Genomic DNA, 26,630 nt, shown 5'->3' on the forward strand with positions numbered 1-26,630 from the left:
GTCATCATACTGTGGAGCATCCGATCTGGATTCAGCCATATTCCCACTGATCAGCCACACCGGCAGCTCGCCTGGAAACAACCAAAAAAAGCCCAGTAATCCTCCAACACGCCCTCCGACGGTGTTTCGGGGGTTTAGCGTTACCGTGACTCCGTCCCGGAGCTCCCGGTCATGGTCCCGAGCTGATACACCGACAGCGGACATGGAGCAGCGGCGACCAGCCTGAGAGACGACGGTCTGACCGACATCCCGATTTCTGAGAGGAAAGTCCAGATTTACCGGGATTAAAGCCGATGTGGAGGACGGGCAGACGCGGGCCTGCAGGCTGAACCGCTCACAACACGACGGACTGACGGTAACCGGCGGAGACGCACCGACACCCAGACTCGTCAAAATGTCGGGAATGTTTTCCCGGAGCTAACGAGCAGGCGGCTAGCGGAGGTTAGCAGGCTGAGCTCGGCAGGAAACGGCGGCTAGTACTCGGACTGTGAGGCGGCGCTTTTGTGGGCTTGGCGGCGGCGAGTGTCCCGGGTCAGGATGTCGGCTCAGGTCCGTCTGAAGCGGCTGGACGAGCTGCTGCTGGAGCAGAAGGTGTCGGGATGCCTGAGCGTGGAGACGCTGCTCGACCTGCTGGTCTGCGTCCACACCGAATGCTCCAACTCCCCGCTGAAGAGGGAGAAACACGTCTCCGACTTCCTGGAGTGGGGTAAGAACCAGAGCGCGGTCCCGGTACAGCCGGGCCGGGTCATGCTTTTGGTATTCACATTATAGCGATCCCAGTCCTGGACTCGGCTACGGTACTTAGCTTTAAGAACAGCTTTACGGGTTGGATCGGTGCAAGAACTGGTCTGGATGGTGTTGGAACAGTCAGGGTGAAGCTGACAGTCATAGCTGGTTGAGGTCCTTGTCCTGTCCCGGGTCTCCTCATGCTGCCTGTGGGCCAGGGGCGTAGGGGGTGGGGTGGGGGGGTGTCAGGGGTCCCCGCAGAGTCTGGGATGGATTATGAAGTTCCAGGGTCCTCCAGGGAGTCTGGGTGACTCCCGGGGGCTCTGATGTGTTTCCAGGAAGATTCTCGGGAGGTCAAGGTTTTGTGGTGACTGTAAAGTAGGCCTCAGCACCCTGATGAACTGGGCCGGATCCTAGAACAGCTGGGCTGGAATCCCCACTCTGGGGTTTTGTCATGATCAATATATGACACAATCATCCAGATGTGAAACCTGAGGGAGAGCAGCTGGCGTCACCTAGGAACAGCAGCTGGTAGTTACCTGCAGAACCTCAGTGTGGTGGCTCTCACCGTGGCAACAAGATGTGTTCATGTCATCACGTGAACCCGATTGACCAAGTATTGATACGGAGCACTGGTGTGTTGATCCACGTCAGACCAGGCAGCAGCAGGGAGTCAACATCAGAGGAGATCAAGTCTAAGAGGGGTGCCCCCCCCCCAAGAAAAACGTGGAAATTTGAATTCTGTTCAAACTTTCATGATTCAGTCTTGACAGTTGATATTTGCTGTCTGGCACCATTTATTGATCTTGTATCATTTATTGATCCTGTGTCTGCATCGCCTAAATTCCACCGGTCACCTGCCGACGGGGGGGCGTTGGTCCGGAGGTGGTGAGGTGTCATTCTTGCGTCCTGAGCAATGATCAATCAATGGCAGCATTGATCTACCGGCTGGATGAGCCACAACAATGCACACAGACATTTCTGGTCTTTTTCTCAATTCAAACGTCGGAGCTTAAAGTTGCATCGAAAATACAAAAACAATGATTAATAAAAGTGTTTTACTTTAGTAAATAAATCCAGATGTTAACTTCGTTAACTTGCCAGATGTTTTAGGCCAGTGAGTCAGGGCACGGCTGGCACCGCCATTGAAGCACTCTTTATTTATGAAAGTGATTTATTAGTTTCTGTGGTGCCGGGGGGGGGGGGGGGGGTGACAACCTGGCTGATTCCTTTGATTGTCGTTTGTTAATTGATCTCGATTGGATTAGTCTCTCTCTCTTTTTTAAAATTCCCCTTCTGTCAATAAAAACTGCAGAGTGCATCCATCATCTCTGTCCCATCGGACAGCTAAACCAGCACCCGGCCTCAGAGCAAACCTGGACCTTCGCCCAAGTCTCTTCCTGTATGGAGGATCTGAGGTGTAGATGAGGAGGAGGAGGAGGAGGAGGATGAGGATGAGAAGAAGCGTTCAGTCAGCACGCTTCGTTACCGAGGCCCAGTCGTCGTCCCTCCTGGTGACGCTCCCGCCGTGACTGATAGCCGACGGTCATAAAACGTCTTGTACTTTAGTCCAACAAACTCTCATGATGCCATTTGTCAGCTGTGCAGTATATATATGAGTATGCAGTACATGAAAACTGCTTCAGTACACAGAAATACCACCTGCAGCTCTACGGGAGGGACTTAGTTCACCCAGAATTCCCTTGAAAAGCACAAGTTTGTTGGGCGATAAGTCTTCTGTCACGGAGCATGGAGTTCTAGATCAGCTGTGGGGAACGTGGTTGAGTTGGAGCTCTTTGATTGTCCGGGCCGTCGGCTGCGTCCTCCTGCTCTGACCTCACAACTCCATTCTGCTCCTCCACATTTGCCCAAATCACATTACTCTGCCGGTTAGTTGAATTTCTCAGATCATGAGAGATTATTCAAGAATTTGCGTCAGTCTGCCATAAACAGCTCAGCAGCACGGCTGGAGCTCGAACACGGAACATCTTGGTGAAGATTCGAATCACGAGGCGGACACAAGAATCATTTCTCTCTTTGTTAACATTTCCAGACGGGACATTTAATCAGAGCAATGTTCAGAGGCCAGCGTGACTGAAGGTGTTCCACTGTTCTGCTCCAGAACGTCGGCAAATAGGAACACACGAAAAACAATGAACGTGAGACGGCATGAGCCCCAGTAGCGTCCCGCCACACGCGTGCGTTTGAAGCAGTGACATCAGCGTTTCTGGGCTGCTTCCTTTTATTTGGTCTTTTTCATAGTCGAATGAACCGCACCAGGTTCCACGTGGAAGAGAACCGAGGCCCCTGTTTGGTGCCACCGGCGTTCTAACCGACGATCCGATGAGGCCCAAAGAGCTCAGGTGTGAAAATGACTTTAAATTCAAAGAACTTTAGAGAGAAAAATGGCCAAACCCTGAAGATGTGACGGCTTCGCCATCGTTTGACCAGCGCGGCGGAACCTCTCATGCTGACGTAGGTGTTCGGTACCACACTGGCAGCTACGTAACATCTGGAAAGCGGTCTGGTGCTGACTGAAGCGTGGAAATGCTGCGTTTCTAGAGTCCCAACCACATGAGCCAGCTTTCACCATGTCCCCCTCGTGCTCTGTGGATAGTTGAAGTCCAGTTGCAGCAGGACGAACACAGACAGACTGAACATAAAGCTCTTGTTCACTTGCAGTGAACTCAGTGATTCGTGGTGGACGCCTGCGCTCTCCTCCACTCATGAATTCATCAGAATTTTAGCGTTTTAGTTGTAATGACAGAAATCAGAGAATCCGAGGAATTAATAGATCATCCAAGTAGCTGCTGATTGGTTCTCTGTTGTCCTCATTGATCGACAGCGGATGTCTGATCAGATGTGAACGTCACAGACGATCAATCGATGACCACACAAGATAACATTTCATTGATAAATTCATATTTTGGTATTGATCAACTGCAGCTTCACTGTGTGTGATTAGGCGCAGTGTGTGTGTGTGTGTGTGTGTGTGTGTGTGTGACCCAGTTACGACTGAGCCACATAAATAAAAGATGAATTTAGAACTGAGCTGCTTGCAGGGTCCTATTGCTCATAGTATTGATAAGGTATTGATCGGTACGTAGAGGAGCTGGCGCCTCCATCAGTGACCTGCTCTAACAGCTGGTGGGGCGGTAAGAATCAGCAATACATCATAAATATGATGTCATACTGTTTGTTTACGATCAGACTGGGTTGCTCGTGTGTGTCGGGCTGATTGTCGTCCCTCTGTTGCTGCTGTTTCTTTACACACACACACACACACACACACAAGTTTGTTGGCTCTATCATGAAGTGAGTGATAATATCTGAAATATAAAATCGGAACACTTTCCATTTCTTCCTGCTGGGTATTTGCAGTATTAACTGTCAGGCTCTGGTCTTGTACTATACTATACTATACTATACTATACTATACTATACTATACTATACTATAAACGTATAAAACAAACTCTTATCGTGTGTATTTCTTTCCAAAAAGTAACGAGGTCAAATGTCTCCTCAGTGAAACCCTTCACCACCTCGGTGAAGGACATGCGGCTGCACAGAGACGACTTTGAGATGCTGAAGGTGATTGGCCGAGGAGCTTTTGGGGAGGTAAGAGTTTGACCTTTAACCTTTGCGCCTGTAGGAGCTGAGTCCAGCTGATGTGCCTCGCCTGCGCTGCTGATGCCAGCTGATTCTTCTGTCCAGTCGAGGCCGCAGGCTACGTGTCCTTCGCTGCACCTCAGAGGCTTTTAGGTTGACAACATGGTGGCGCCGCGTCACGGCTGCAACTTGGGGCTGTTCCCATCAGCCGTTTACCTGCCGAGTGCTTTCACAATTCCTCTGTAGTTTAGTCCAAAAAATGTGAAGAATTTAGAAAAATGCTTATGAGCCCAAAGGGACGTGTTCAGAGTGCTTCTCTCCAACTGTCCACGGACGAGGGCTTCCTGCGGTTATCGCATTTAAGAGCTCGCAGACAGCAAATGTTTGCCTGAATAAAAAGACTGAAAGTGTTCATCAGGTAATTTAGATCGGCGTGGATGAGGACACGCCCCCTCCCCCCGTTGCCTTGGATCAGAACACATCAAAGCTGCATGGATGAATCACAAGTCTCAGTCATCAGACCCCTCCAGTTTAACCAATTTCATCCTGCTGTCATTCACCACTGAGGGAGCACAGCACATCCTTTCAGTGTGAGTTGAACACCTGAGCGCACCTGCAGGATTGGTGACATCACAGCTCGACTGAACCAAGCGGGATGTGAAGCCATGAGAATGGACTAAACAGGGAAGAAGAAGTGGACCTGAAACCTGTAGTTTTTGTGGGTTTGGTCTTGATGAGCGCCAATGTGGGTCTGACTGGGTTCCGCTGCAGTTTCACCACCAAAGCACTAGTTGGCAGCGTCAGTGCTGCTGTGGCAAGTGTGACAGACCTGAACCAGGCTCTTGCCCTGAACCTGAACCAGACTCTTGCTCTGAACCTGAACCAGGCTCTTGCTCTAAACCTGAACCAGACTCTTGCTCTGAACCTGAACCAGGCTCTTGCTCTGAACCTGAACCAGGCTCTTGCTCTAAACCTGAACCAGACTCTTGCTCTGAACCTGAACCAGGCTCTTGCTCTGAACCTGAACCAGACTCTTGCTCTGAACCTGAACCAGGCTTTTGCTCTGAACCTGAACCAGACTCGTGCTCTGAACCCAAACCAGACTCTTGCTCTGAACCCGAACCACGCCTTTGCTCTGAACCTGAACCACGCCTTTGCTCTGAACCTGAACCAGGCTCTTGCTCTGAACCTGAACCAGGCTCTTGCTCTGAACCTGAACCAGGCTCTTGCTCTGAACCTGAACCACGCCTTTGCTCTGAACCTGAACCACGCCTTTGCTCTGAACCTGAACCGGGCTCCTGCTCTGAACCTAAACCGGGCTTTTGCTCTGAACCTGAACCACGTCTTTGCTCTGAAACTGAACCACGCCTTTGCTCTGAACCTGAACCACGCCTTTGCTCTGAACCTGAACCAGGCTCTTGCTCTGAACCTGAACCAGGCTCTTGCTCTGAACCTGAACCACGCCTTTGCTCTGAACCTGAACCACGCCTTTGCTCTGAACCTGAACCACGCCTTTGCTCTGAACCTGAACCGGGCTCTTGCTCTGAACCTGAACCGGGCTCTTGCCCTGAACACGACTCTGACCTGATGTCCTTGACACAGTTGAACACAACATGGACCCGTGGCGTGACTGGTCCTCACGAAGGTATTGAACAAATCACACCTAAAGAAACTGTCAGTGTCACAAGGGGATGATGGGTAATGTAGTACACCTCTCCTGTCAGGGAGGATTTTTCCATCACCTGCAGTGTTTTATAAAACACCGCCATCGCCTTTGTGTGTGTTGTCAACATACCAGAGGAAAGGTGTGTTCCAGTCACACCTGCCTGCTGCCTCGGGATAAAAACACTCAGAGGCTTGTTTGACTGCTCTTGTGAGGACAGTTGCGAGCTACTCTTATATGAGGGACCCAGCCTGGTCCTCACAAATGCACAGAAACACAAAAACACACAGGTGAAAGCAGGTGAACAGCAGCCTTCAGTGTGTTGCATTATGGGTACAGATGATTAGTCTGGTCCTGTATGGGTGTGTTGGCCAATCAAATGTGTGAGAGTTGACATCCGTACTGGAATGTTCGCTGCATGTTTGAACTGGCGACTGTGGAGACGGCGATCCCACCATTACCTTCGCCATCCTGCACTGTTGCATCTTCTCGGTCAGCATGACCTGGTGACCTTTGCTGTTACTACAGGTTGTGTGTGTTTTACAAATTGTGACGTGTCAGCTGTCCGCTGATGAAAACACTCAGTTAAAAACAGTCCACATTCTGAGACAAGCCTCACTGGCAGCTGACATACATGCTACGACTCGGAGTCATCAGCGGCTGGCAGCACCAGGCCGTTCATACATGCATTAGAGGGACCATTTTAGCCTGGTTTACAGTCTGTTATTAGTTTACAGCTTGGTTTTTATCTAGATCATCCAGATTTAACCTAGTTTACAGCCTGATATTTACCTAGTTAACAGCCTGATTTGACCTGTTTTACAGCCTGATATTTACATAGTTAACAGCCTGATTTGACCTGTTTTACAGCCTGATATTTACATAGTTAACAGCCTGATTGGACCTGTTTTACAGCCTGATATTTACCGATTAACAGCCTGATTGGACCTGTTTTACAGCCTGATATTTACATAGTTAACAGCCTGATTTGACCTGTTTTACAGCCTGATATTTACATAGTTAACAGCCTGATTTGACCTGTTTTACAGCCTGATATTTACATAGTTAACAGCCTGATTTGACCTGTTTTACAGCCTGATATTTACATAGTTAACAGCCTGATTTGACCTGTTTTACAGCCTGATATTTACCTAGTTAACAGCCTGATTGGACCTGTTTTACAGCCTGATATTTACCGATTAACAGCCTGATTGGACCTGTTTTACAGCCTGATTTGACCTGTTTTACAGCCTGATATTTACGTAGTTAACAGCCTGATTTGACCTGTTTTACAGCCTGATATTTGTCAGGTTTACTGCCTGATTTAACCTGGTCTGCACACTGGTTTTAACCTCTCTCTCTCTGTGTCAGGTTGCCGTGGTGAAGATGAAGCACACAGAGAGAGTTTATGCCATGAAGATACTCAACAAGTGGGAGATGTTAAAGAGAGCGGAGGTAAGCATTGCCATCATGGCCTTCATTAGATCATGTGATCACCTGGTAAGACTCGCTAGGATCTAGCTTCATCTTGCTCGGTTCTGGTCTTGCTGTTTCTCTTACCATGAAATCCCAGTTGTTCGTGTGTTCCGGATGCTTGCTGGTGATTCTAGATTAAATATCTGACTATTCTCAGTCAATCCTGCAGCTCTGCAGTTTCTAAAGTACTCAAACCTTCCAGTCGGGCAACAACAAGCCACCAAGTTCAAAGAACCTTGAGTCACTTTTCTTTCCTGTTCTGGTTCTTGATCCTTACAACTAGCGGTTCTCAAAGTGGAGTCCAGGGCCCCTTCAGGGGACCTGTAACTTGAGCCTTTTGTTCCATCAGCCAGACATTAGACCGCGTTGTCTGATCTTTCAGCACTCACAGAACAGTTCCAGCTCTCCTCCTGACTTTTAGATGCTTTTAAAACACCATGAAAATGTGCAAAAATGACTCTGAGGGGGGGTCCACGGCTGATGATGGTCCACTCAGGGGTCCAGAGCATGGAGACTTGGCGTCTACTCATGTCTACATATTTGTAGTTTCTTCCACCTGATTGGCTGAGTCAGTCCTTGCTTGAACGAGTAGGTGAGCATAGATTTAGTACTCGGGACTTCCTTCACCGTTTCCTTCTCGACCGAAGCTGAATTGTTCTTCCTCATGAGTCTGTAAATGTTTTCTGTACAGACGGCGTGTTTCCGAGAGGAACGTGACGTCCTGGTGAAAGGAGACAGTCAGTGGATCACAACCCTGCACTACGCTTTCCAGGACGACAACTACTTGGTTAGTACTACTACCTCTTTCTGGCTGGCCCAGTCCCTTCCAAAGAACCGTTTCACTGGGATACAGGTGAAAACTCAGGACCGTACAAGCAAAGGCCATAAAAACAATAATAAAACAATAAAAGCAAAGGTTGGAGAGATGACCTGCTGGGACGGGTAAAGAGGGAATCGCTGCAGTTGAGACGACGCAGTCGCCAGCAATCATCTCCTCTCAGGCTGTGACACAACTGAGCTTAATGATGTCATGTGACGGAAACATGATGTGTGGTTGGGGAATGAATGTGCTGCTTTAGATGTGTCACCTGATCAAGCATGACGTCCTGGGAGAAGGACCCGTTCCTCCGAGCAGCCTCGGGAACTCTGGAACAATGATAAGAACCTCCATCTTATCTGTGTTGTAAAAACTTGTTTGACATTCAGTTTTTTCTGTTATCAGGCTGGAAGGAGACAGAGAATGTGGTCAACAATAGGACGTCCGTCGTTCTGCTCATGAAAAGGGAGGCGTTAAAGCAAATAGGAGGTCCCAAAATAAACCCCAGAGGCACACCAGTGAAAAGCGCACTGGTATTCGCATTTTATACAATAAAAGTTAGTTATTGTAAAACAATAAAATATCTCTCACATGCACGCACATGCACATATACATAAAAATGCCAAATCCCAAATCAGCCAGGACCTGGTGCGCAGTTGTGAGAATGCGACAGCAGCGCTGGAGGAAATGGATCAGTAACTCAGGAGATGTGGATGGTTTGTGACCCATGGACAGCACCCAGCACAGCAGGACCTGCTGGGGCCCGGCAGCCTCAGGCAGCTGCACGCAGTGGAATTGGCAGCTCAGCCGGTGTTCGCCATTCTAGGCACAGGGATGCTGATTCGAACGGAAGTAATATCATCACATGAGCTCGGTGTTTAGTGAAATATTTTAAGTGACCTGAGGTGGAATTTTTACCTTTTTTGATAATCACGGACATGAAAGACAACCAGGAATAGGATCAGAGGATGTCAGAGAAAACGATGAAGGTCTCCTGACTGTAGCCCTGTAGAAATGTGCTCTGACTCCAGCTTGCAAGCTTCACCCTCTTCCGCCGACTGCTGCTGAGGTCAGTCAGTCGCCATCTCAGGGAGGCGCTGGGCTCTGGTCACAGGAGCCCACGATAGAAATGGAAAATACTGGCCGGAACTTTCTGCCCCTGTTGCTCAGGTCCTAATGAATCCTGCAGGATGACGAGCAGACCTTGAGGATTTGTTCTGTTTCCACTGGGTGGCGCTCTGACTAATCAAACCTGAAATGTGATGGGTTCCTCCTTGACCCAGCTCCGCCCCTCAATTAAATTCGGTGAAAATTCCCATTGCTGAAGACATGAATTCCTGACTGAATTATGACAAAATGGTGGCAGGCTGAAGCCGTGACCTCCTGTCCTACTACTGAAGCCCTGCTACCACACTAACTTGCCGTGATACTGCAGTTAACGTGCTGATGATGTCATAATGTGCTCACCTGTGCAGTACCTGGTGATGGACTACTATGTGGGCGGAGACCTGTTGACTCTGCTCAGCAAGTTTGAGGATCGTCTGCCAGAGGACATGGCCAAGTTCTACGTGGCTGAGATGGTTCTGGCCATCCACTCCATCCACCAGCAGCACTACATCCACAGGTACCGGTTTTACTGGTTATACTGGCCATCCACCAGCAGCACTACGTCCACGGGTACTGGTTTTACTGGTTATACTGGCCATCCTCCAGTAGCACAACATCCATAGGTGCTGGTTTCACTAGTTTTACTGGTGCGACTGGCTATCTACCAGTAGCACTACATCCACTGGGACTGGTTATACTGTTTATATTTGCCATCCATCAGTAGTTTTCCATCCACAGGTTGACTTATACTGGTAAGACCTGTGTGGTTGTTGATACTCGGGTGTGTTACTGTAATAAACAGTTACTATAGTAACCACAGATCTGTGACTCAACCACAAAGAACGTCTTTCTGCTGGAGACACTGAGTCTAAATTGCTTCTTCCTCTTAAGTGTGTGTGTGTGTGCGTGTGTGTGTGAGAGAGAGAGAGAGAGAGGAAGTGGGTCTTCCTGGCAGCAGTGTCCTCTGGGAAATGTAGTTATGTCCTGTCCAGCCAATTCAGCCTTCGCCATATTTCCTGTTCAAAAGCTTTAACTTGGCCTGGTTTTATTCCAGTTTGTCTGCTCCCCACCCAGTAAAACCAGTATGCATGTAGAACTCCACTCTCCTGCTTCCTCTGTTTACAAACGAGAGATGTGGAGAGACGTCTGGTGTGTGTAGTGTGTTTCCTCACCGACCTCAGTGTGCTCCAAGGTTGGCTCGTATTCCATTTTTGACATAATCAAACTTCCACAAAACTTCCTTTGATACACAGTACTACTGTAGTAAAACCACACTGAAGGAAGTGAAGGGAGCCAACAATTCACAATACTTGTAATATTGCTGCTGTACCATGTCCTGCCACAAGGGGGCTGCAGTTTATGTCACCTTTACCTCTCACAGGAGGTGTGAGCCACGATCCGCCATCTACAAACTCACTGTATTTGTTCAGACTGAGTCGGACTCCTCCTGGAGGAATGGAGCTCTGTGGATAAAACACCATCCTTAAAGATCTGCTTCCACGTCAGATTGTGACGCTGTTGGTTGCTAAGATCATTTTGGCAGTTGGGGAGCAATCAGTGTTGTGACTGTAAACATGTTAAAACTGCAGTTGTACCAGAACCTCATCCTCATCATCAGCTTTAGGAGACGCACACTCACAGTTTCATCATTCTGGCCTTTGTACGCTTTCACACTCCAGTTTTATGGCTGGTTGATTCAGAGTGTTTCTGTTACAGAGACATCAAGCCGGACAACGTCCTGCTGGACGTGAACGGTCACATCCGTCTCGCAGACTTTGGATCCTGTCTGCGTATGATGGAGGACGGCACGGTACGGAACACAGTTCAGTCTAGATCCTGTAGCCTTCTCACGGTTTCTCTGACGTGGATCACTTGTTGGGAGACGGATCACATTCTGACGTCAGCAGTGTCCTGAGTCGGGCAGTGGCAGATTTAAGGACTGTCCTTGTGTCGGTGCAGGTGCAGTCCTCAGTGGCGGTGGGCACTCCAGACTATATTTCCCCAGAGATCCTGCAAGCGATGGAGGATGGGATGGGCCGCTACGGTCCTGAGTGTGACTGGTGGTCTCTGGGAGTTTGCATGTACGAGATGCTGTATGGAGAAACGCCGTTCTACGCCGAGTCGCTGGTGGAAACCTACGGCAAGATCATGAACCATGAGGTCAGAGGCACAGAAGCTTCCGAGTGCATCTCTAAATGTGTCATAGATCAGCAGTGCTTAGAAAGCCATGAGTTAGAATGTAATCAGATTACTGCAGTAATTTGACATTTGATGTGTCCTCCATGATTCAGCTCGTCCTCTGCTGCAGTATCCAGGTCGTGTGCTTGTCTCCAGACTCCCGTCCCACTTCCTCTTTTCTAAATATGAACTCCTCTCCCTCAGTGGACACTGGTGTCCTCCATTTCTGTCTGATTATCTCCTTCTGTCCCTCTGTCTGTCTCATTTTCGGTCTGTCTGAAGACCTCACTGGTTTCATCTTGGTTTGCTTGCAGGACCGTTTCCAGTTCCCCTCCCATGTGAGCGACGTGTCAGAGGACGCAAAGGATCTGATCCAACGACTCCTTTGCTCGAGGGAACGTCGTCTCGGTGTCAATGGCATCAGTGACTTTAAGAACCACCCGTTCTTCAGCGGCATCGATTGGGACAACATCCGTTCTGCCGAGGCCCCTTACATCCCTGACGTGTCCTCACCCACCGACACATCCAACTTTGATGTCGATGATGACGTCTTGAAGAATCCGGTGAGGACGAGTTACAGTAAAGAAAGTATGAAACGCTCATGTCGTTCCAGCAGGTTCTGTGTCGAGCAGGTGGACCGCACCTTCGTTCCACCTACAGAGACCCAACAACTCAAAGTATTGAGCATAACTCCCTTTTGTGACTGTCAAGGTTAAAACACACGCGTCCAACTGAAAATGTTTTAAAAGCGGTCAGCTTCTTTGCCCTGATCGCAGCCTGCCAGGCCCTTTCTGCTCTCTTTGTTGACCCTCTTCTGGTCTGTGCCTGGTCTCTTTGGTCCTCTGTCTGTCTGCACCCGCCTCTCATCCTTCATTTACTTTGAATGAGACATGTGCAGTGTTTTTTTGATGGTTGATTTAGTGACTGCGATGGACACTTGGGGGCGCTGTTAACCTATTTCATACCCTGGAGAACTTGAACTGGTCCATCTGGTCTGATGGAGTGTTTGTCCAACAGGACATCAGCCCACCAGTGTCTCACACTGGTTTCACTGGTCAGCACCTTCCCTTTGTTGGCTTCACCTACACCACCGACAGCTGCTTCTGTGACCAGGGCTCCCTCAGCCGAGTGGTGCTCAACCTCCGCCAGGAGGGGGAGGCAGAGGGAGGAGGGGGAGGAGGAGGGCAGGAGGTGGAGGCGTTTGAGAGGAGGATCCGCCGCCTGGAGCAGGAGAAACAGGAGCTGAACCGCAAACTACAAGGTGAGACTGAATCCAGCCAGTGCGGCACTGAAATGGTTGTTGTACTGGATGTCGTACTGTTGACCCCTGACCTCTGTGTATTTGCACCTGTAGAGTCGACTCAGGCGCTGCAGGCTCCAGCTCGAGGAGGAACTCTGAGTCGAGATAAAGAAATCAAGAAGCTGAATGAGGAAATCGAGCGTCTCAAGAAGAAGCTTGCAGGTCAGACGGGTAGTAATAGTAGTAGTAATAGTAATAGTCGTCGTAGTAGTAGTAGCAGGTCTAGCAACAGTGTCAGTATTAGTCCCAACAGTACTACAACAGTTGAAGCAGTCAACTATCATCAGCTGTCAGAAGCCTCCTTTTCACAAGCCCCTCCCCTCTGCTGTCTTAGACTCTGATAGGCTGGAACACCAGCTGGAGGAGGCAGTCACACTCAGACAAGACTACGAGAGCTCCGCCTCCAAACTGAAGACCCTGGACAGACAGGTGAAGACCCTGAGACAGGAGAAGGACGACGTCCACAAGGTGATGAAACTCGCTGATACTCTGAGACAAAATTCAATTTAAGTTGAATTGATTAACGCCTCCCCTCGTCCCCCCCGTGAGCAGCAGTTGGTGGAGTCTCTGGACCGCCTGAGGAACCAGGCCAAGGAGCTGAAGGAGGCCCACTCTCAGAGGAGGATGGCCCTGCAGGAGTTCTCTGAGCTGTCGGAGAGGATGGCTGAGCTGCGCTCCTCTAAGCAGCGTCTGGGACGTCAGCTCCGGGACAAAGAGGAGGAGATGGATGGCGTCCTGCAGAAGATGGACACCATGAGACAGGAGATCCGTAAGATGGAGAAGACCCGCAAGGAGGTGAGAATCCTCAGAGGAGGTGAAAGATTATCAATCATGATGAGGAGTCTGCCAGTCAGGGCCAGAAGTAGTAGTCGTAGTAGTATCCTAACATAGCCTGGGCCAGTTACTCATATTCACCACTAGAGGGTGACAAAAAAGCATCTGACATGTCACAGGAAGCGCGGGAACCACTGAGGATGATGATAGGAAATGTGCTTCCTGTCAACAACAAGCCTGTAGCATAAAGCAGTCCAGGAACTGTCATGGCTTCCTTTCCCACTGAATGAAAGCATCAGTAATCAATATTGATAATTAGTGTTAATGGTTGAGGAAAACAGGCGGCCCGGTGGAGCAGGGGTCCTCCCTGTGGCCCCCCAGCAAGAAGGTTGTGGGTGGAGCCCCGGCTGCAGCACGGGGTCTTTCTGGGTGAGTCTCCATGTTCTCCCTGTTCCTGCTGGGTTCTCTCTGGTACTCCAGCTTCCTCCACAGTACAAAGACATCAAGAGGGACCAGGTTAATCCAGACTCTAAATTGACCGTAGGCGTGGCTGGGAGAGCCAATGGTTGTCTGTCTCTATGTGTTGGCCCTGCCATGGACTGGTGACCCGTCCAGGGGGAAGGCTGCTGGGATAGGCTCCACCCCCACCACCCTCAACAGGAGAAGAGGGAGAAGATGGAGGGATGGAGGGTTGAGGAAAACACTTTCCTTCATCATACAAACAAAAATTCATAGGTTCCAACTTTTATTCTGAAGGCTGGATTAATATGCAAGAAGTCAAACCTGCTTCAGTCTGTTCACAAAGTTTATGAAGTTCTTTCTTTAGGTTTCTCAGAACTGATATTTACTTGTGCACCTGCAGCCTTCTGTCGTCTGCAGGATCCTCTAGAACACGGCCACTTCCTGTCGGTTTGGCACTCCAGATGAGCAGTTTTAAAGAGACTTTCACACTAAAAGCCTTGTGTTTACTTCTTAGTTGGAGGCACAACTGGATGATGCGAAGGCGGAGGCATCAAAGGAGAGGAAGCTGAAGGAGCACAGTGAGGTTTACTCCAAACAGCTGGAGACGGAGCTGGAGAGCCTGAAGGTCAGAGGTCACACACAGTCGCATTGATTTTAAACTTGCAAGGACTCTGTTCAATAGAATGTTGGCCCCAAAGTAGTAGCTAGATGAGTATGATGCTCCCCACCAAGCCTCTCTGATAAATGGAGCCTGTGTGGTTCTGGTCTCAGTCTCAGCAGGGTCGAGGAGCAGCAGCAGGAGGGGCGGAGTCTCAGCAAGAGCTGTCCCGGCTGAAGGCAGAGCTCGACAAAAAGGTTCTGTTCTATGAAGAGGAGCTGCTGAGGAGGGACTCAGCCCACTCCTCTGAGATCAAAAACCTGCGTAAAGACCTGCACGAGTCTGAAGGGGCGCAGCTCGCCGCCAACAAGGAGCTGCTGCAACTGAGGGACAAGTTGGACAAGGACAAGAGGGACAGGTGAGTCTCGAGCCAGGTACAGCAAGAGGTCAGTGAACCTGAGAGAGCACAAGAGTGGTGAGCACTGGAATGAGCGTTTAGGAGTTTTTCATAATCGTCCTGAATCCCATTATCTGGGTTTCCAAGCCTAATTACCTGTTAATAATCATCGCTTGACCCATATGAACATTTAATAGAATTCTGATCCCACTAACGAAGCAAATGTCAGCCTTAGAAATCTTGAGCAAGTGTGACGGCTCAGCGGTGACTTTCAGTTTTCAGGTAATCAGCAAAATTCAAGGATTAATAATGTATCGGCTTCGTTTGGCAGATCTGGCACTCGACTTTTTTTGGGGTCATCTCTGCAAATTTGGAAGTTCTTCCAGAAGCTTGACGTCCGTGTCTTGCGGCGACGCGTCAACTGCAGTTTATCGTTATCTTAAGAATCAGTGAGAATAATTCCTGCTTTGTATTTGGGATGATTTATGCAGCCTCAGGAAAAAAGAAAACACAACACTGTCAAATACTGACTTGGGCGTCAGTTGAAATGCCTGCGATGAGGCTTCAAGCTCTAATTAATTGATTAATTGTTGTTTTCTTCCCGCAGACAAACTGAGATGGACGAAGCTGTCGCTGCCCTGAAGGAGAAATACGAGCGAGAGAAAAACCTCCTGACAGAAGAAAACCGCAAACTGGTGACAGAAACCGACAAGGTGACAGATGTAGCATATAATCTGTCAACAGAAACCCGTCTAACAATCAGCAGAATTGGGCTGAATCTTTGTCAGCCTAAATGAGCAACATTTAAACAACTCTCTCCCCCATCAGTTGTGCTCGTTTGTGGACAAGCTGACAGCTCAGAATCGTCAGCTGGAAGACGAACTCCAGGATCTGTCCTCGAAGAAGGAGAGCGTAGCTCACTGGGAGGCTCAGATCGCAGAGATCATCCAGTGGTGAGTATATTGATCCGTTTCGGTCGTTCTGTCCGTGAGCAACCACCAGGGGGCGCGTCTAAGTCGACTGTCGGATCTGTGTTCAGGGTGAGCGATGAGAAGGATGCCCGGGGTTACCTCCAGGCTCTGGCCACCAAGATGACGGAAGAGCTGGAAACACTCCGCAGCTCCAGCCTGGGAACCAGACCTCTGGTAACTCTCACTGTCACGCGCACTCTCACACACACTATCACACTCTCACACTCACATAGCCAGAACCAGTGTGAAGCTCATTCGAGGCTGTAAACCAGTTCTTAATTGTTCAAACATGATAAACAACTGGTAGAGGCTTTTATTGTGAAAATCCAAGATGATGTATGTATCAGCCTCTCTTCAGGTGACATGAAAGTTCACCTGGCCAGGTGTCTTAAAGGCAGTAACTTGACAATCTGCTCTGCTCAAATTGTGTCTGCACTGCCTGTGTGTTGATTGTGTTTTCAACTTGTTACCTCAGTCAGAGTCAGGAGTGGCCACGCCTCCTAAGAAGCCCTGGCCTCCTATTGGTGGAGACAGGAGGGTGAGTGTGTCAGTTACCACAAACAGCCAATCCTGGGTTTAAGAAGCTTGCATGGCTCTTGGCTCGCATGTCTCTTGCTCATGTCCAACGACTGGTGTCTTAAAGTGGTTCCAGGGGGTTTCAGGTGTGCTTAAATGGTTTGAGGCTGATTTGAGGGTCTCATTGGTCTTTGATGAGGTTTCAGGAGTCTTTCAGGAGTTTCTGTGGATTTTGATTGGGTTTTTGCAGGGTTTATGAGGGGGTTTCAGGGCTTTGATTGACTTTTACTTATCTCTTAGTGGGGTTCAGGGGTCTTTGAGGAAGTTACCCTGCTCCTCTTGGGGGTTTCGGAGGTTCTTGAGCGATATTCCATGGTTCGTTTAAGGGTTTCAGGTGTCAGTTGACTTTCAAGGGTGTCTGGTGGGGTCCAGGTTTTTTTTTTCAGTGGTTTCCACATGTGTTTAGGGGTTCCAGGGGTGTTTCAATGGCTTTCAGTGATCCTTACAGGGTTTCAGCAATCTTTGAGCAAGTTCCAGGGGTCCTGGATTGGGGTTTCAGGGGTCCAGGTACCATTAAGTAAGTTAAAGGTTTTTTTTTTTGTCATTCCGGGTGTATTTGAGGGGTTCCAGGGTTTTTAGATGAGCTTCCAAAGAAGCTTTGTGGGGTGTTAGAGGTCACTCCACAAGATCTGGAGCGAATTTTAGGGTTCTTCAGAGTTCAGAGCTGCAGGGGTTCTTTAAAGGGTTCTACATGGATTGTTCGGGGTCCCTGTGCAGTTTTAGGGGTTGGATCATCAAGGGATCCTTCAGGGAATATTTTTGCATTTGATTTTGATGCTAACCTTTCTAAGGGCCCATACATCACACACAACCTGAGGGTCAGAGGTCACACTGGGTCAGTTACCCTGATTGCATGGATTGTGCTTACGGCTGTTAAGATTGGCTGCCAAATGTATGATTTTCAAACAAAGTCTTGGTCCTGATGTCCAACACAGCCACTCTGGAAGGATGCTCCTCCTCACTAACTGTCCTCTACCTGTCCCCGCTGCAGGACCCCCTGTGGAAGGTGCGTCGCAGTCAGAAGTTGGACATGTCGGCCCGTCTGGAGCTGCAGTCGGCCCTGGATGCGGAGATCAGAGCCAAGCAGCTTGTTCAAGAGGAGCTGCGCAAAGTCAAAGCTGCCAACATTGCTCTGGAAAGGTCAGAAGTCACCTGTCTTTCTCCACACCTGTCTTTCTCCACACCTGTCTGTCCTCACCTGTCTGTCCTCACCTGTCTGTCTGCAGTAAGCTTAAAGAGTCTGAGGAGAGGAGCAGAGACATGGGAGAGCAGATGGAGAGTTTGAAGAAGGAAATGGAGGATAGCCGGTCCCGCTCCGACAAAGGTGAGACCCCCTGCTGACTCCTCCCAATTCCTGTTGGCTTTGTTTTAAACATCAATTATCAGTTAGAATCGAGCACCTATCATCTAAACATCTTAATGTGTATTTTCTAGCACATGGTATTCATATTAGCATTCAGCCATGAGTGTCGACAATTTACAGTCCACCACTGAGCATCTGGCTTTTAGCATCTTGCACCGTGGGACTAAACCAGGTGAAAACAAGTTCATCTTCCTGTCTGTTGTTTCTGTCTTCAGGTCTGAAGCTACCTGACTTCCAGGACTCAATCTTTGAATACTTCAACACGTCTCCGTTGGCTCCTGACCTCACCTTCAGAGTGAGTCACCTGGCTGCTCTCTCCCATCAGTTATGAACCCAAACAAAGCAGTGGGTCACATGATAACAATGATGTCACTCAGGTGTCATGTCTGAAGTTCTTGTTTGTTTCTCTTTGGAGGCGTCAGTTAGCTCCGCCTCCTCACTGCTCGCTGTCTGGGAAGAAGTAAGTCCACCTGATAGGTTACCCACAATCCTCAACATACCTGTGCCCTAACCCACAACCCACTTAGGCATCTAGTAGTTAGCAGTCACATCTAATCTCAGCTGTAGAGTGGCGAAGTAATGCACCCTAAAACCAGGAAGCTAGTTAGCATAGTAGAACATCCAGTTCCTTTATGCCCAAGTCAGCGTTTTTTTATTTTGGTTAAATGCCTGAAACGAAATCTGTGGTTAACACAAGCTGAAGATATTTGTAACTCTTCATTCTACATCACATCGTGTCAGTAAACACCAAGGCTGTGATGGTATGGATTTTATGATTACTGCGGTAAAACAGGAACATTTTCAGCATGGAGGTCATTAAAGGTCATCAGGGGAAACACAAGAAGCGTGAAGCTTAGTGGTGGTGACCTTGAAGTCATGTGACCCTGGTGCAGTTCCTTCATAGGCTAACGTTAGCTTAGCACTGCTAACCGTAGCATCCAGGCTTCCAGCATCATCAGAGGGTTCATTAGTGAAGATGATCTTGATGAACTGAACCTGGAAGATCATCAACTTTTGTTCACCAGAGCTGATTTACTGGTTCAATCACCACAATCACATGAAGCGATCCTATTGGCTGCTGGGGGAGGAGCCAGGAGATGACCACTCCCTGTTGGTGGAGGAACCAGGAGAAGACCACTTCCTGTTGGTGGAGGAGCCAGGAGATGACCACTTCCTGTTGGTGGAAGAACCAGGAGAAGACCACTCCCTGGTGGTGGAGGAGCCAGGAGATGACCACTTCCTGTTGGTGGAGGAACCAGGAGATGACCACTTCCTGTTGGTGGAGGAACCAGGAGATGACCACTTCCTGTTGGACTACAAAAACACGTCATCCCTGTGGCATTCTATAGCTGCGACTGTTGTGCAAGTAGCGAGATGTTTATCATAGAGGGGACATAGGTTAGTGTGACCTTTTGACCTCAGCTGTGGCTTTAACTGCCTCCCTAGTACGTCTTACTCCGCCTACTGCTGTTCGTGCCATGTCGGGGTTCCTGGAATGTATTCCCAGGAATGTACTGGGAACTATGTGTGAAAGAGGCATCACACGTACTTATTCTATCTTCATTTGTGTTTATCTTTTCAAATCTTTTTCCTCTTTGATCTACAGACCACAGATATTGACTCCACCCCCCAGAAATCTGAGACCATGCCCCCCTCGCCCTCTACCACCTCGGAGCATGAGGTCAGTAACTTGTGCACTTCCTTTGACAAATATAATCACATCTGATGTCTTCTATGTCAGCTTATTTCCCTGAGTCTTATCTCATCTGTCTTTATAGGAAATTAAAGCAGTGTCAGTCCCAGCAAGCCCCTCCCCCACCTACCAGAGTTCGTCCCTGACCACACTAAAGGTAGGCTGGTGTCCTTTGACAGTGGGAGATGTTGACTTGAGTTCGGGAAATACGAGCGATTGGCACGAGTATCGGGGTACCAGGGTGTTCCATGTAATAGTAGCTGGGGGTTCACCTCAGTAAAACAGGAGAGGGGCAAGTACGTAACTTTAAATAAATAAGGGATATTTTTAGCTACTACTTGACACGACCGAAGGAAAAGAAGAGTTACTACGTAATGGCGAGTGCTCTCATCCCTGTTGAATTAATCAAAAGGGAAGTTCTCGCTCTGTTTTTGTGTCAGCCGTTTGTGGGACACGCTCAGCTGTTACATGGCGTTTACTGGAGTAATATTACTGCAATATTCGTAGTAATTCTGAAGGTAGTTAGGGCCGTCGCTGTGTTTGAAAAGAAATCATGTGAGTTTGCTTACAAACGGACTGATAAACAGTTGGATAATCAAAGGTTCTTGTACTTCCAGCCCAAAGCTCACCAGCTGAGCATCAAGACGTTCTCCAGTCCAACCCAGTGCACACACTGCACCTCCCTGATGGTTGGACTCATCCGACAGGGATACGCCTGCGAAGGTACCTGTAAACAATAACCACACGCACACAGCCTCAGGTGGCCACTTGTGCTGTGGGGCCACAAGGTGACCAGCTGCCGTCGCATCACGTGACGTCAAGTAAGTAATCTGATGGTCTGTGTCTCTGTGTCTCCTCAGTCTGCTCCTTCATCTGTCACGTGTCCTGTAAAGACAACGCCCCCCTGGTCTGTCCAATCCCAGCAGAGCAGGCCAAGAGGCCACAGGGTGTTGACGTCCAGAGAGGCATTGGCACCGCCTACAAGGGCTACGTCAGGGTATGCAGAACTTAAGGACGAGTTGAGTCGTGCTTGTGTATACCGGTACCGTGGTACTGACCCACAGGTTGCTGTCATCCTGTCAGATCCCGAAGCCCAGTGGCGTAAAGAAGGGCTGGCAGCGAGCCTTTGCTGTGGTCTCGGACTGTAAACTGTTTCTCTATGACGTACCAGAAGGGAAGTCCACCCAGCCGGGGGTGGTGGCCAGTATGGTGCTTGACCTCAGGTAACCTCATCCTCTGAGCTGCTTTTACAGCGGTTTTGAGAGCATTCTGTGTACTCAAGGGCCCTTCTGAAGGCCCGAGTTAACAGACTTTCGTCATACAAAAATGATCTATTTGTTGAATGCCGTTCTTCTTGTGTTCTGCTGTAGAGATGAAGAGTTCTCCGTAAGCTCTGTTTTGGCATCAGATGTGATCCATGCCACCAGGAAGGATATCCCTTGTATCTTCAGGGTAAGAGACCCCGCTCCCTAGTGGACCCTCACAGTTTGATCTTTGACCTGGTGTGGTTCTGACTGTTGTTTTTGGGATCAGGTGACGTCATCACAGCTGAGCTCATCGCTGTGCTCGGTGTCCCTGCTGGTGCTGGCAGAGAGCGAGGTGGAGAAGAGGAAGTGGGTCCGTATCCTGGAGGGTCTACAAAGCATCCTGACCAAGAACCTGCTGAAGAACCGGCAGGTCCACGTCCTGCACGAGGCCTACGACGCATCCCTCCCCATCATCAAGACCACCCTGTCTGCTGCCGTGTTAGGTCTGTAGCATCGTCCACTCCCCGCTGGTCTGGGCTTTGAAAGGGTTTGTTCGATCTTTATGATTGTAAAAGTCATTTTTGCTGTCTGCAGATCGCGAGAGGATCGCCCTGGGAACGGAGGATGGACTGTTCGTTGTCGAGGTGACCAGAGATGGTGAGAGAGCCTTTTATGTTTGAGTAGGTTCGTGGTTGCAGGGAAAATCTTGGCTAGTGTGTAAATGCTTCAGGTCTTCAACTCTTGTGTGTTTCTGTCTCCAGTCATCGTGCGAGCGGCAGACAGTAAAAAGGTTTATCAGATTGATTTGATCCCGAAGGAGAAGATCATTGCTTTGCTGTGCGGTCGAAACCGCCATGTTCACCTTCATCCCTGGGGGGTTCTGGAGGGTAGCGAGCCTACCTTCGACATCAAGCTGACCGACACCAAAGGCTGCCAAGCTCTGACCACCGGAGTGCTCCGGCCCGGTGGTCCCGCATGCTTATTGGCTGCTGTCAAACGGCAGGTCGGTGGAACTTTGCTGACAAACCTCTGGTGGTTCTTCTCCTACAGTTCTAATGCTCCGGTTCTGTTTGTGTTCCAGGTTCTGTGCTTTGAGATCACTCGTGCAAAGCCTCATCATAAGAGGATGTGGGAGGTGCAGGCTCCCGGGGTGGTGCAGTGGTTGGGTATGGTGAGGGACCGACTGTGTGTCGGATATCCGTCAGGTTTCGCACTTCTGGCCCTGCAGGGCGAGTCGTCACCCATCAGCCTGGTGAGCCCGGGCGACCCGTCACTGGCCTTCCTGGCCCAACAACCATTGGATGCCCTGCACGCCCTGGAGGTGGGTTCCAGTGAACTGCTGCTCTGCTTCAGTCAGCTCGGCATCTTTGTGGACGGACAGGGACGACGCTCCAGAACCCAGGAGCTGATGTGGCCTGCCACGCCGCTCGCATGCAGTAAGTGATTCACATAATTATGATTTTCTATTCACATGAAACAACATGTCCGCTGCTTGTTGGTGACTCTTGGCCATTTGAATCAAGTACAAGTTCCTACAATGAAGTTTTGGTTAATCGACACTTGGTGGTCGAACCTTTGTTAGTCCTTTTGGATGAACTGAGGCCACTCTGCTGCAGTGTTGCAGTGTCGGTGACGTAGCAGATATCAGAATGTAAACGCTCTCTCTCCAGGCTCCAACACGTCCCACCTGACGGTCTACAGTGAATATGGAGTTGATGTCTTTGATATTCACACCACCGAATGGGTCCAGACCATCTCCCTGCGCAAGGTAACCAGTCACAGCACAGACTGGAACCAGCCAGTCATGGCCTCGGACCAGGAAGTCATCTCTTTGTCTCTATCCTCAGATCAGACCTTTGAATGTTGAAGGGACATTAAACCTGCTGAGTTCAGAACCTCCTCGTCTCATCTACTTCAGCAACACCTCATCAGGTAAGATCCTGACACACCTGAACCCAGGCAGTGCACCAGAACACGCTGGCACTCTCAGCCTTTGTCGTTTTTGTCCTCAGAAGGAGACCTCACCATCCCAGAGACGTCGGACCACAGTAGGAAGTTGATGGTCCGAACCCGCAGCAAGAGGAAGTTTCTGTTCAAAGTTCCTGAGGAGGAACGGCTTCAGCAGAGAAGGTGACCCCACAATTCACAATAATGACCCAACAACAACAAAAAACTTGAATCGCCAAAAGACCGCCATGACTCAGCAGCTAACACCTGATGTGTTCCCAGGGAGATGCTCAGGGATCCAGAGTTGAGGTCGAAGATGATCTCGAATCCCACAAACTTCAACCACGTGGCTCACATGGGACCAGGAGACGGGATGCAGGTTCTCATGGACCTCCCCCTGGTAACAGCTCCTGCTCTTAGCATGTTCTTCTCCTCCTGTTAGCATGTTCTCCTCCTCCCGTTAGCATGTTCTCCTCCTCCTGTCAGCATGTTCTCCTCCTTCACCTCCACCTCCCCCCTGACAGCTCAGTTCATCACACTGACTCCTCCTCTCCTCTTCTCTCCTCCTGCTCCTCCCCCTGTCTCACCTTCCTCACTCCCTCCTCCCCTCTGATTTTTAGGTTGGTGATGTCACCTCCCTCTCCCCTTCCCCATCTCCCTCCCCCTCCTCCTCCTCCTCCCGTCACACCCTCATCTCCTCCCCCTCCAACTTTGAGCACGTCTATCACATGACGTCGGCGTCGGCCGGCGTCTTCTTGCAGAAGGACGCATCCTCCTCCCAGCAGAGCCTCCTGCAGCCTTCCTCCTCCTCTTCCTCTCCCTCCACCTCCTCTCTGGGAAGGGTAGGCCAGCTTCTCTCTCTGCTCCTCCCAACACTCCCAGCATCCTTTGCTGCCTGCTCTGCAACATTCAGCTGCTTTCTGTGGAGGCAGGTGCCAGCCTGCGGCAGCCATGTTGGGTGGTGACATCATCATGATGTCAGTACAGTGTGTGGGCAGACACAGAGACGTGTCTTTAGTGTTATTAGTATTTGTATTCATGAAAAGATTTCAAGAAGCAACTCAAGTCTCAGCAACTACATATCCCATGAGTCCTAGCTGCTCAAACGCTGGCAAAGCTTCAAGGGAGCTGTCGTCTCTCTCTCTCTCTTTTAAATTTTGTTCTTATTTATTTAGTTTATTTCCTTGTTAAATGTATTTCTAGCTAACCAGTCGTTCACAAGTAGAGCCAAGTGTCAGACTTGAAGCTCAAACCAGATCTTTGGCTGAGTTTCAGGAAGTTGTGTGTGTGTGTGTGTGTGTGTGTGTGTGTGTGTGTGTGTGTGTGTAGGGTGTGATGCCTTCCTCTCAGGACGACCCAATTAAAGACAAGCCCCGCCCACTATCCAGTATCTCTCGGCAACAGCGGAGCAAGACACACATCACCCGCACAGCATCAGGTACACACACATGCTCAGGCACACCTGAATGAATTATAGATGTTTCAGGATCAACACGATTAGTCCACTCATCAGTGTGTGTGTGTTCATAGAAAACACAAACTGCCATCTCAACTGTGTTTTTATTGGCTCAGATTTTGGAGGAGGAGCTTCGTCTCGCAGCATCTCTGAACCGGACCAGGACCTGGACCGAGAGGTAGGAAACATTGCGCTGAAGCTCTAAATGTAGAAGGTGTGTGTGTGTGTGTGTGTGTGTGTGTGTGTGTGTGTTCTTGTACTTGCTACATAGTGAGGACTAGAATACGTATGTAACCTACAAAGTGAGGACTTTTAGCCGGTCCTCATATCTTCGAAGGGCCGTTTTAAGGTCAAGACTTGGTTTTAAGGTCGAGGTTAGAATCAGGTTCAGGTTAGGTTTAGGGTCAAGGTTAGAATCAGGTTCAGGTTAGGTTTAGGGTCAAGGTTAGAATCAGGTTCTGGTTAGGTTTAGGGTCAAGGTTAGGGTCAGGTTCTGGTTAGGTTTAGGGTCAAGGTTAGAATCAGGTTCTGGTTAGGTTTAGGGTCAAGGTTAGAATCAGGTTCTGGTTAGGTTTAGGGTCAAGGTTAGGGTCAGGTTCTGGTTAGGTTTAGGGTCAAGGTTAGAATCAGGTTCTGGTTAGGTTTAGGGTCAAGGTTAGGGTCAGGTTCTGGTTAGGTTTAGGGTCAAGGTTAGGGTCAGGTTCTGGTTAGGTTTAGGGTCAAGGTTAGGGTCAGGTTCTGGTTAGGTTTAGGGTCAAGGTTAGAATCAGGTTCTGGTTAGGTTTAGGGTCAAGGTTAGAATCAGGTTCAGGTTAGGTTTAGGGTCAAGGTTAGAATCAGGTTCTGGTTAGGTTTAGGGTCAAGGTTAGAATCAGGTTCAGGTTAGGTTTAGGGTCAAGGTTAGAATCAGGTTCTGGTTAGGTTTAGGGTCAAGGTTAGAATCAGGTTCAGGTTAGGTTTAGGGTCAAGGTTAGAATCAGGTTCTGCTTAGGTTTAGGGTCAAGGTTAGAATCAGGTTTTGGTTAGGTTTAGGGTCAAGGTTAGGGTCAGGTTCTGGTTAGGTTTAGGGTCAAGGTTAGAATCAGGTTCTGGTTAGGTTTAGGGTCAAGGTTAGAATCAGGTTCTGGTTAGGTTTAGGGTGAGGGGCTTGGGATTGTATTGCGTCAGTGAAAGTCCTCACAAAGATATAAGTGAGGGTGTAAACTGCTTGTTACCATGGAGACTTTGCCAATATTCCCTCCAGTTGTCACCCCAGTACATCCTCTGATCCTTTCATCGTAACCTGATTGATTGATTGATCGATCGATCAATCGATTGATTGTGTCTTGCAGCCGGACTCTCACTCCACCCCCTCCAACAGCTCCAACCCCAGCAGCCCCCCAAGCCCTAACTCCCCTCATCGCAGCCAACTCACCCTGGACACCGAGCCATGAGGCCACACCTACAGCCCAGTTGGGGCGTGGCCAGTCGGCTGATGAACCAATCAGGCTGCAGACTGGATTTAGATTTTACTTTGATTTTATTGTGGCAGCGTGAGTCTGAGCTTCCTGCACATTTTATTTCTGGGGATTTTTACCCACTTGGAAGCCCCTGGTTTTAAGCCTGTGTTGTTGCTAGGAAACGCTGCTGACGGCTGCTGTGTATTTGACCTTTGACCTGTGGGACCACGCTGCTGCTGTCAATCACTTCTTCCTCTTGATTAAATCATTTCTTGTTTAACTTCGAAGCTTTAGCGGGTGTTAGCTTCTGAGCTGCTGTGGCTAACTTCCTGTTGGCTTTCAGGCTCCAGCAGACGGGACGTCTCACTTGGACGGAAAAAAAAAAACCCCACACTGTATTCATTTTAAAGTTTTGTTAAACTTGCACATTGTTGTTGTAGAAGAAAAACAACCCTTTGATTTTGTGTCAGTGATGATCTTTCCCTTTGCACCACGCCCCGCCCCCCTGCCCCACCCTCTGACCTCCCAGGTCAGGTGGAGGGGGCGGTCCTGAACACTACTGCTTTGTTTCTTCCAAAATCACCAGTTAAAGAATCTTTGTAACAATGACAAACAGAAATAATAAAAGAATCTAATGGCATTATCTGAACGTGACTCCATTTTTTTATCGTGGCGGTAAACTTTAGGACTAATCTATCAAATCTAGACCTGTGATGTCACTGCTTAGACGCCTGCGCAGGAAAAGATGAGATTGTTTATCTCTGAAGCGGTTTGACTACGCTCTAGTGAGCGTAGCTGAAACCTGCTTCTGCTTGGATTTTGGTGCTTGT

At 49.2% G+C, this 26,630-nt stretch overlaps 1 protein-coding gene across 7 annotated transcripts; it reads left to right on the forward strand.

Annotated features, from left to right (window-relative positions):
• Positions 1-26,440, forward strand: cdc42bpb (CDC42 binding protein kinase beta (DMPK-like)). 7 transcript variants are annotated; one of them, XM_086190369.1, is made up of 40 exons: positions 1-706; positions 4,254-4,345; positions 7,371-7,454; positions 8,167-8,262; positions 9,768-9,916; positions 11,116-11,209; positions 11,359-11,559; positions 11,892-12,140; positions 12,595-12,838; positions 12,932-13,039; positions 13,212-13,345; positions 13,430-13,672; positions 14,628-14,738; positions 14,885-15,129; positions 15,716-15,821; positions 15,937-16,061; positions 16,148-16,253; positions 16,555-16,617; positions 17,647-17,795; positions 17,882-17,979; positions 18,234-18,313; positions 18,434-18,478; positions 19,625-19,699; positions 19,797-19,868; positions 20,329-20,434; positions 20,572-20,708; positions 20,795-20,934; positions 21,082-21,163; positions 21,245-21,461; positions 21,553-21,615; positions 21,720-21,961; positions 22,040-22,394; positions 22,629-22,726; positions 22,806-22,890; positions 22,971-23,088; positions 23,188-23,305; positions 23,526-23,747; positions 24,235-24,343; positions 24,478-24,539; positions 25,693-26,440. In XM_086190369.1, the coding sequence occupies exons 1-40, from the start codon at positions 538-540 to the stop codon at positions 25,792-25,794; spliced, it is 5,394 nt and encodes a 1,797-aa protein (XP_086046495.1). In that variant the 5' UTR covers positions 1-537; the 3' UTR covers positions 25,795-26,440. The 7 variants fall into 7 exon arrangements, with proteins under 7 accessions (XP_086046495.1, XP_086046496.1, XP_086046498.1 ...); XM_086190370.1 differs by having other exon boundaries at positions 22,974-23,088; XM_086190372.1 differs by lacking the exon at positions 16,555-16,617.
• The last annotated feature ends 190 nt before the right edge of the window (positions 26,441-26,630 follow it).

This window comes from Aulostomus chinensis, chromosome 20 (assembly GCF_037954235.1).
Source record: "Aulostomus chinensis isolate RoL2024-O1b breed Wild chromosome 20, RoL_Achi_v1.0, whole genome shotgun sequence".
NCBI classification, from domain to species: Eukaryota; Metazoa; Chordata; class Actinopteri; order Syngnathiformes; family Aulostomidae; genus Aulostomus; species Aulostomus chinensis.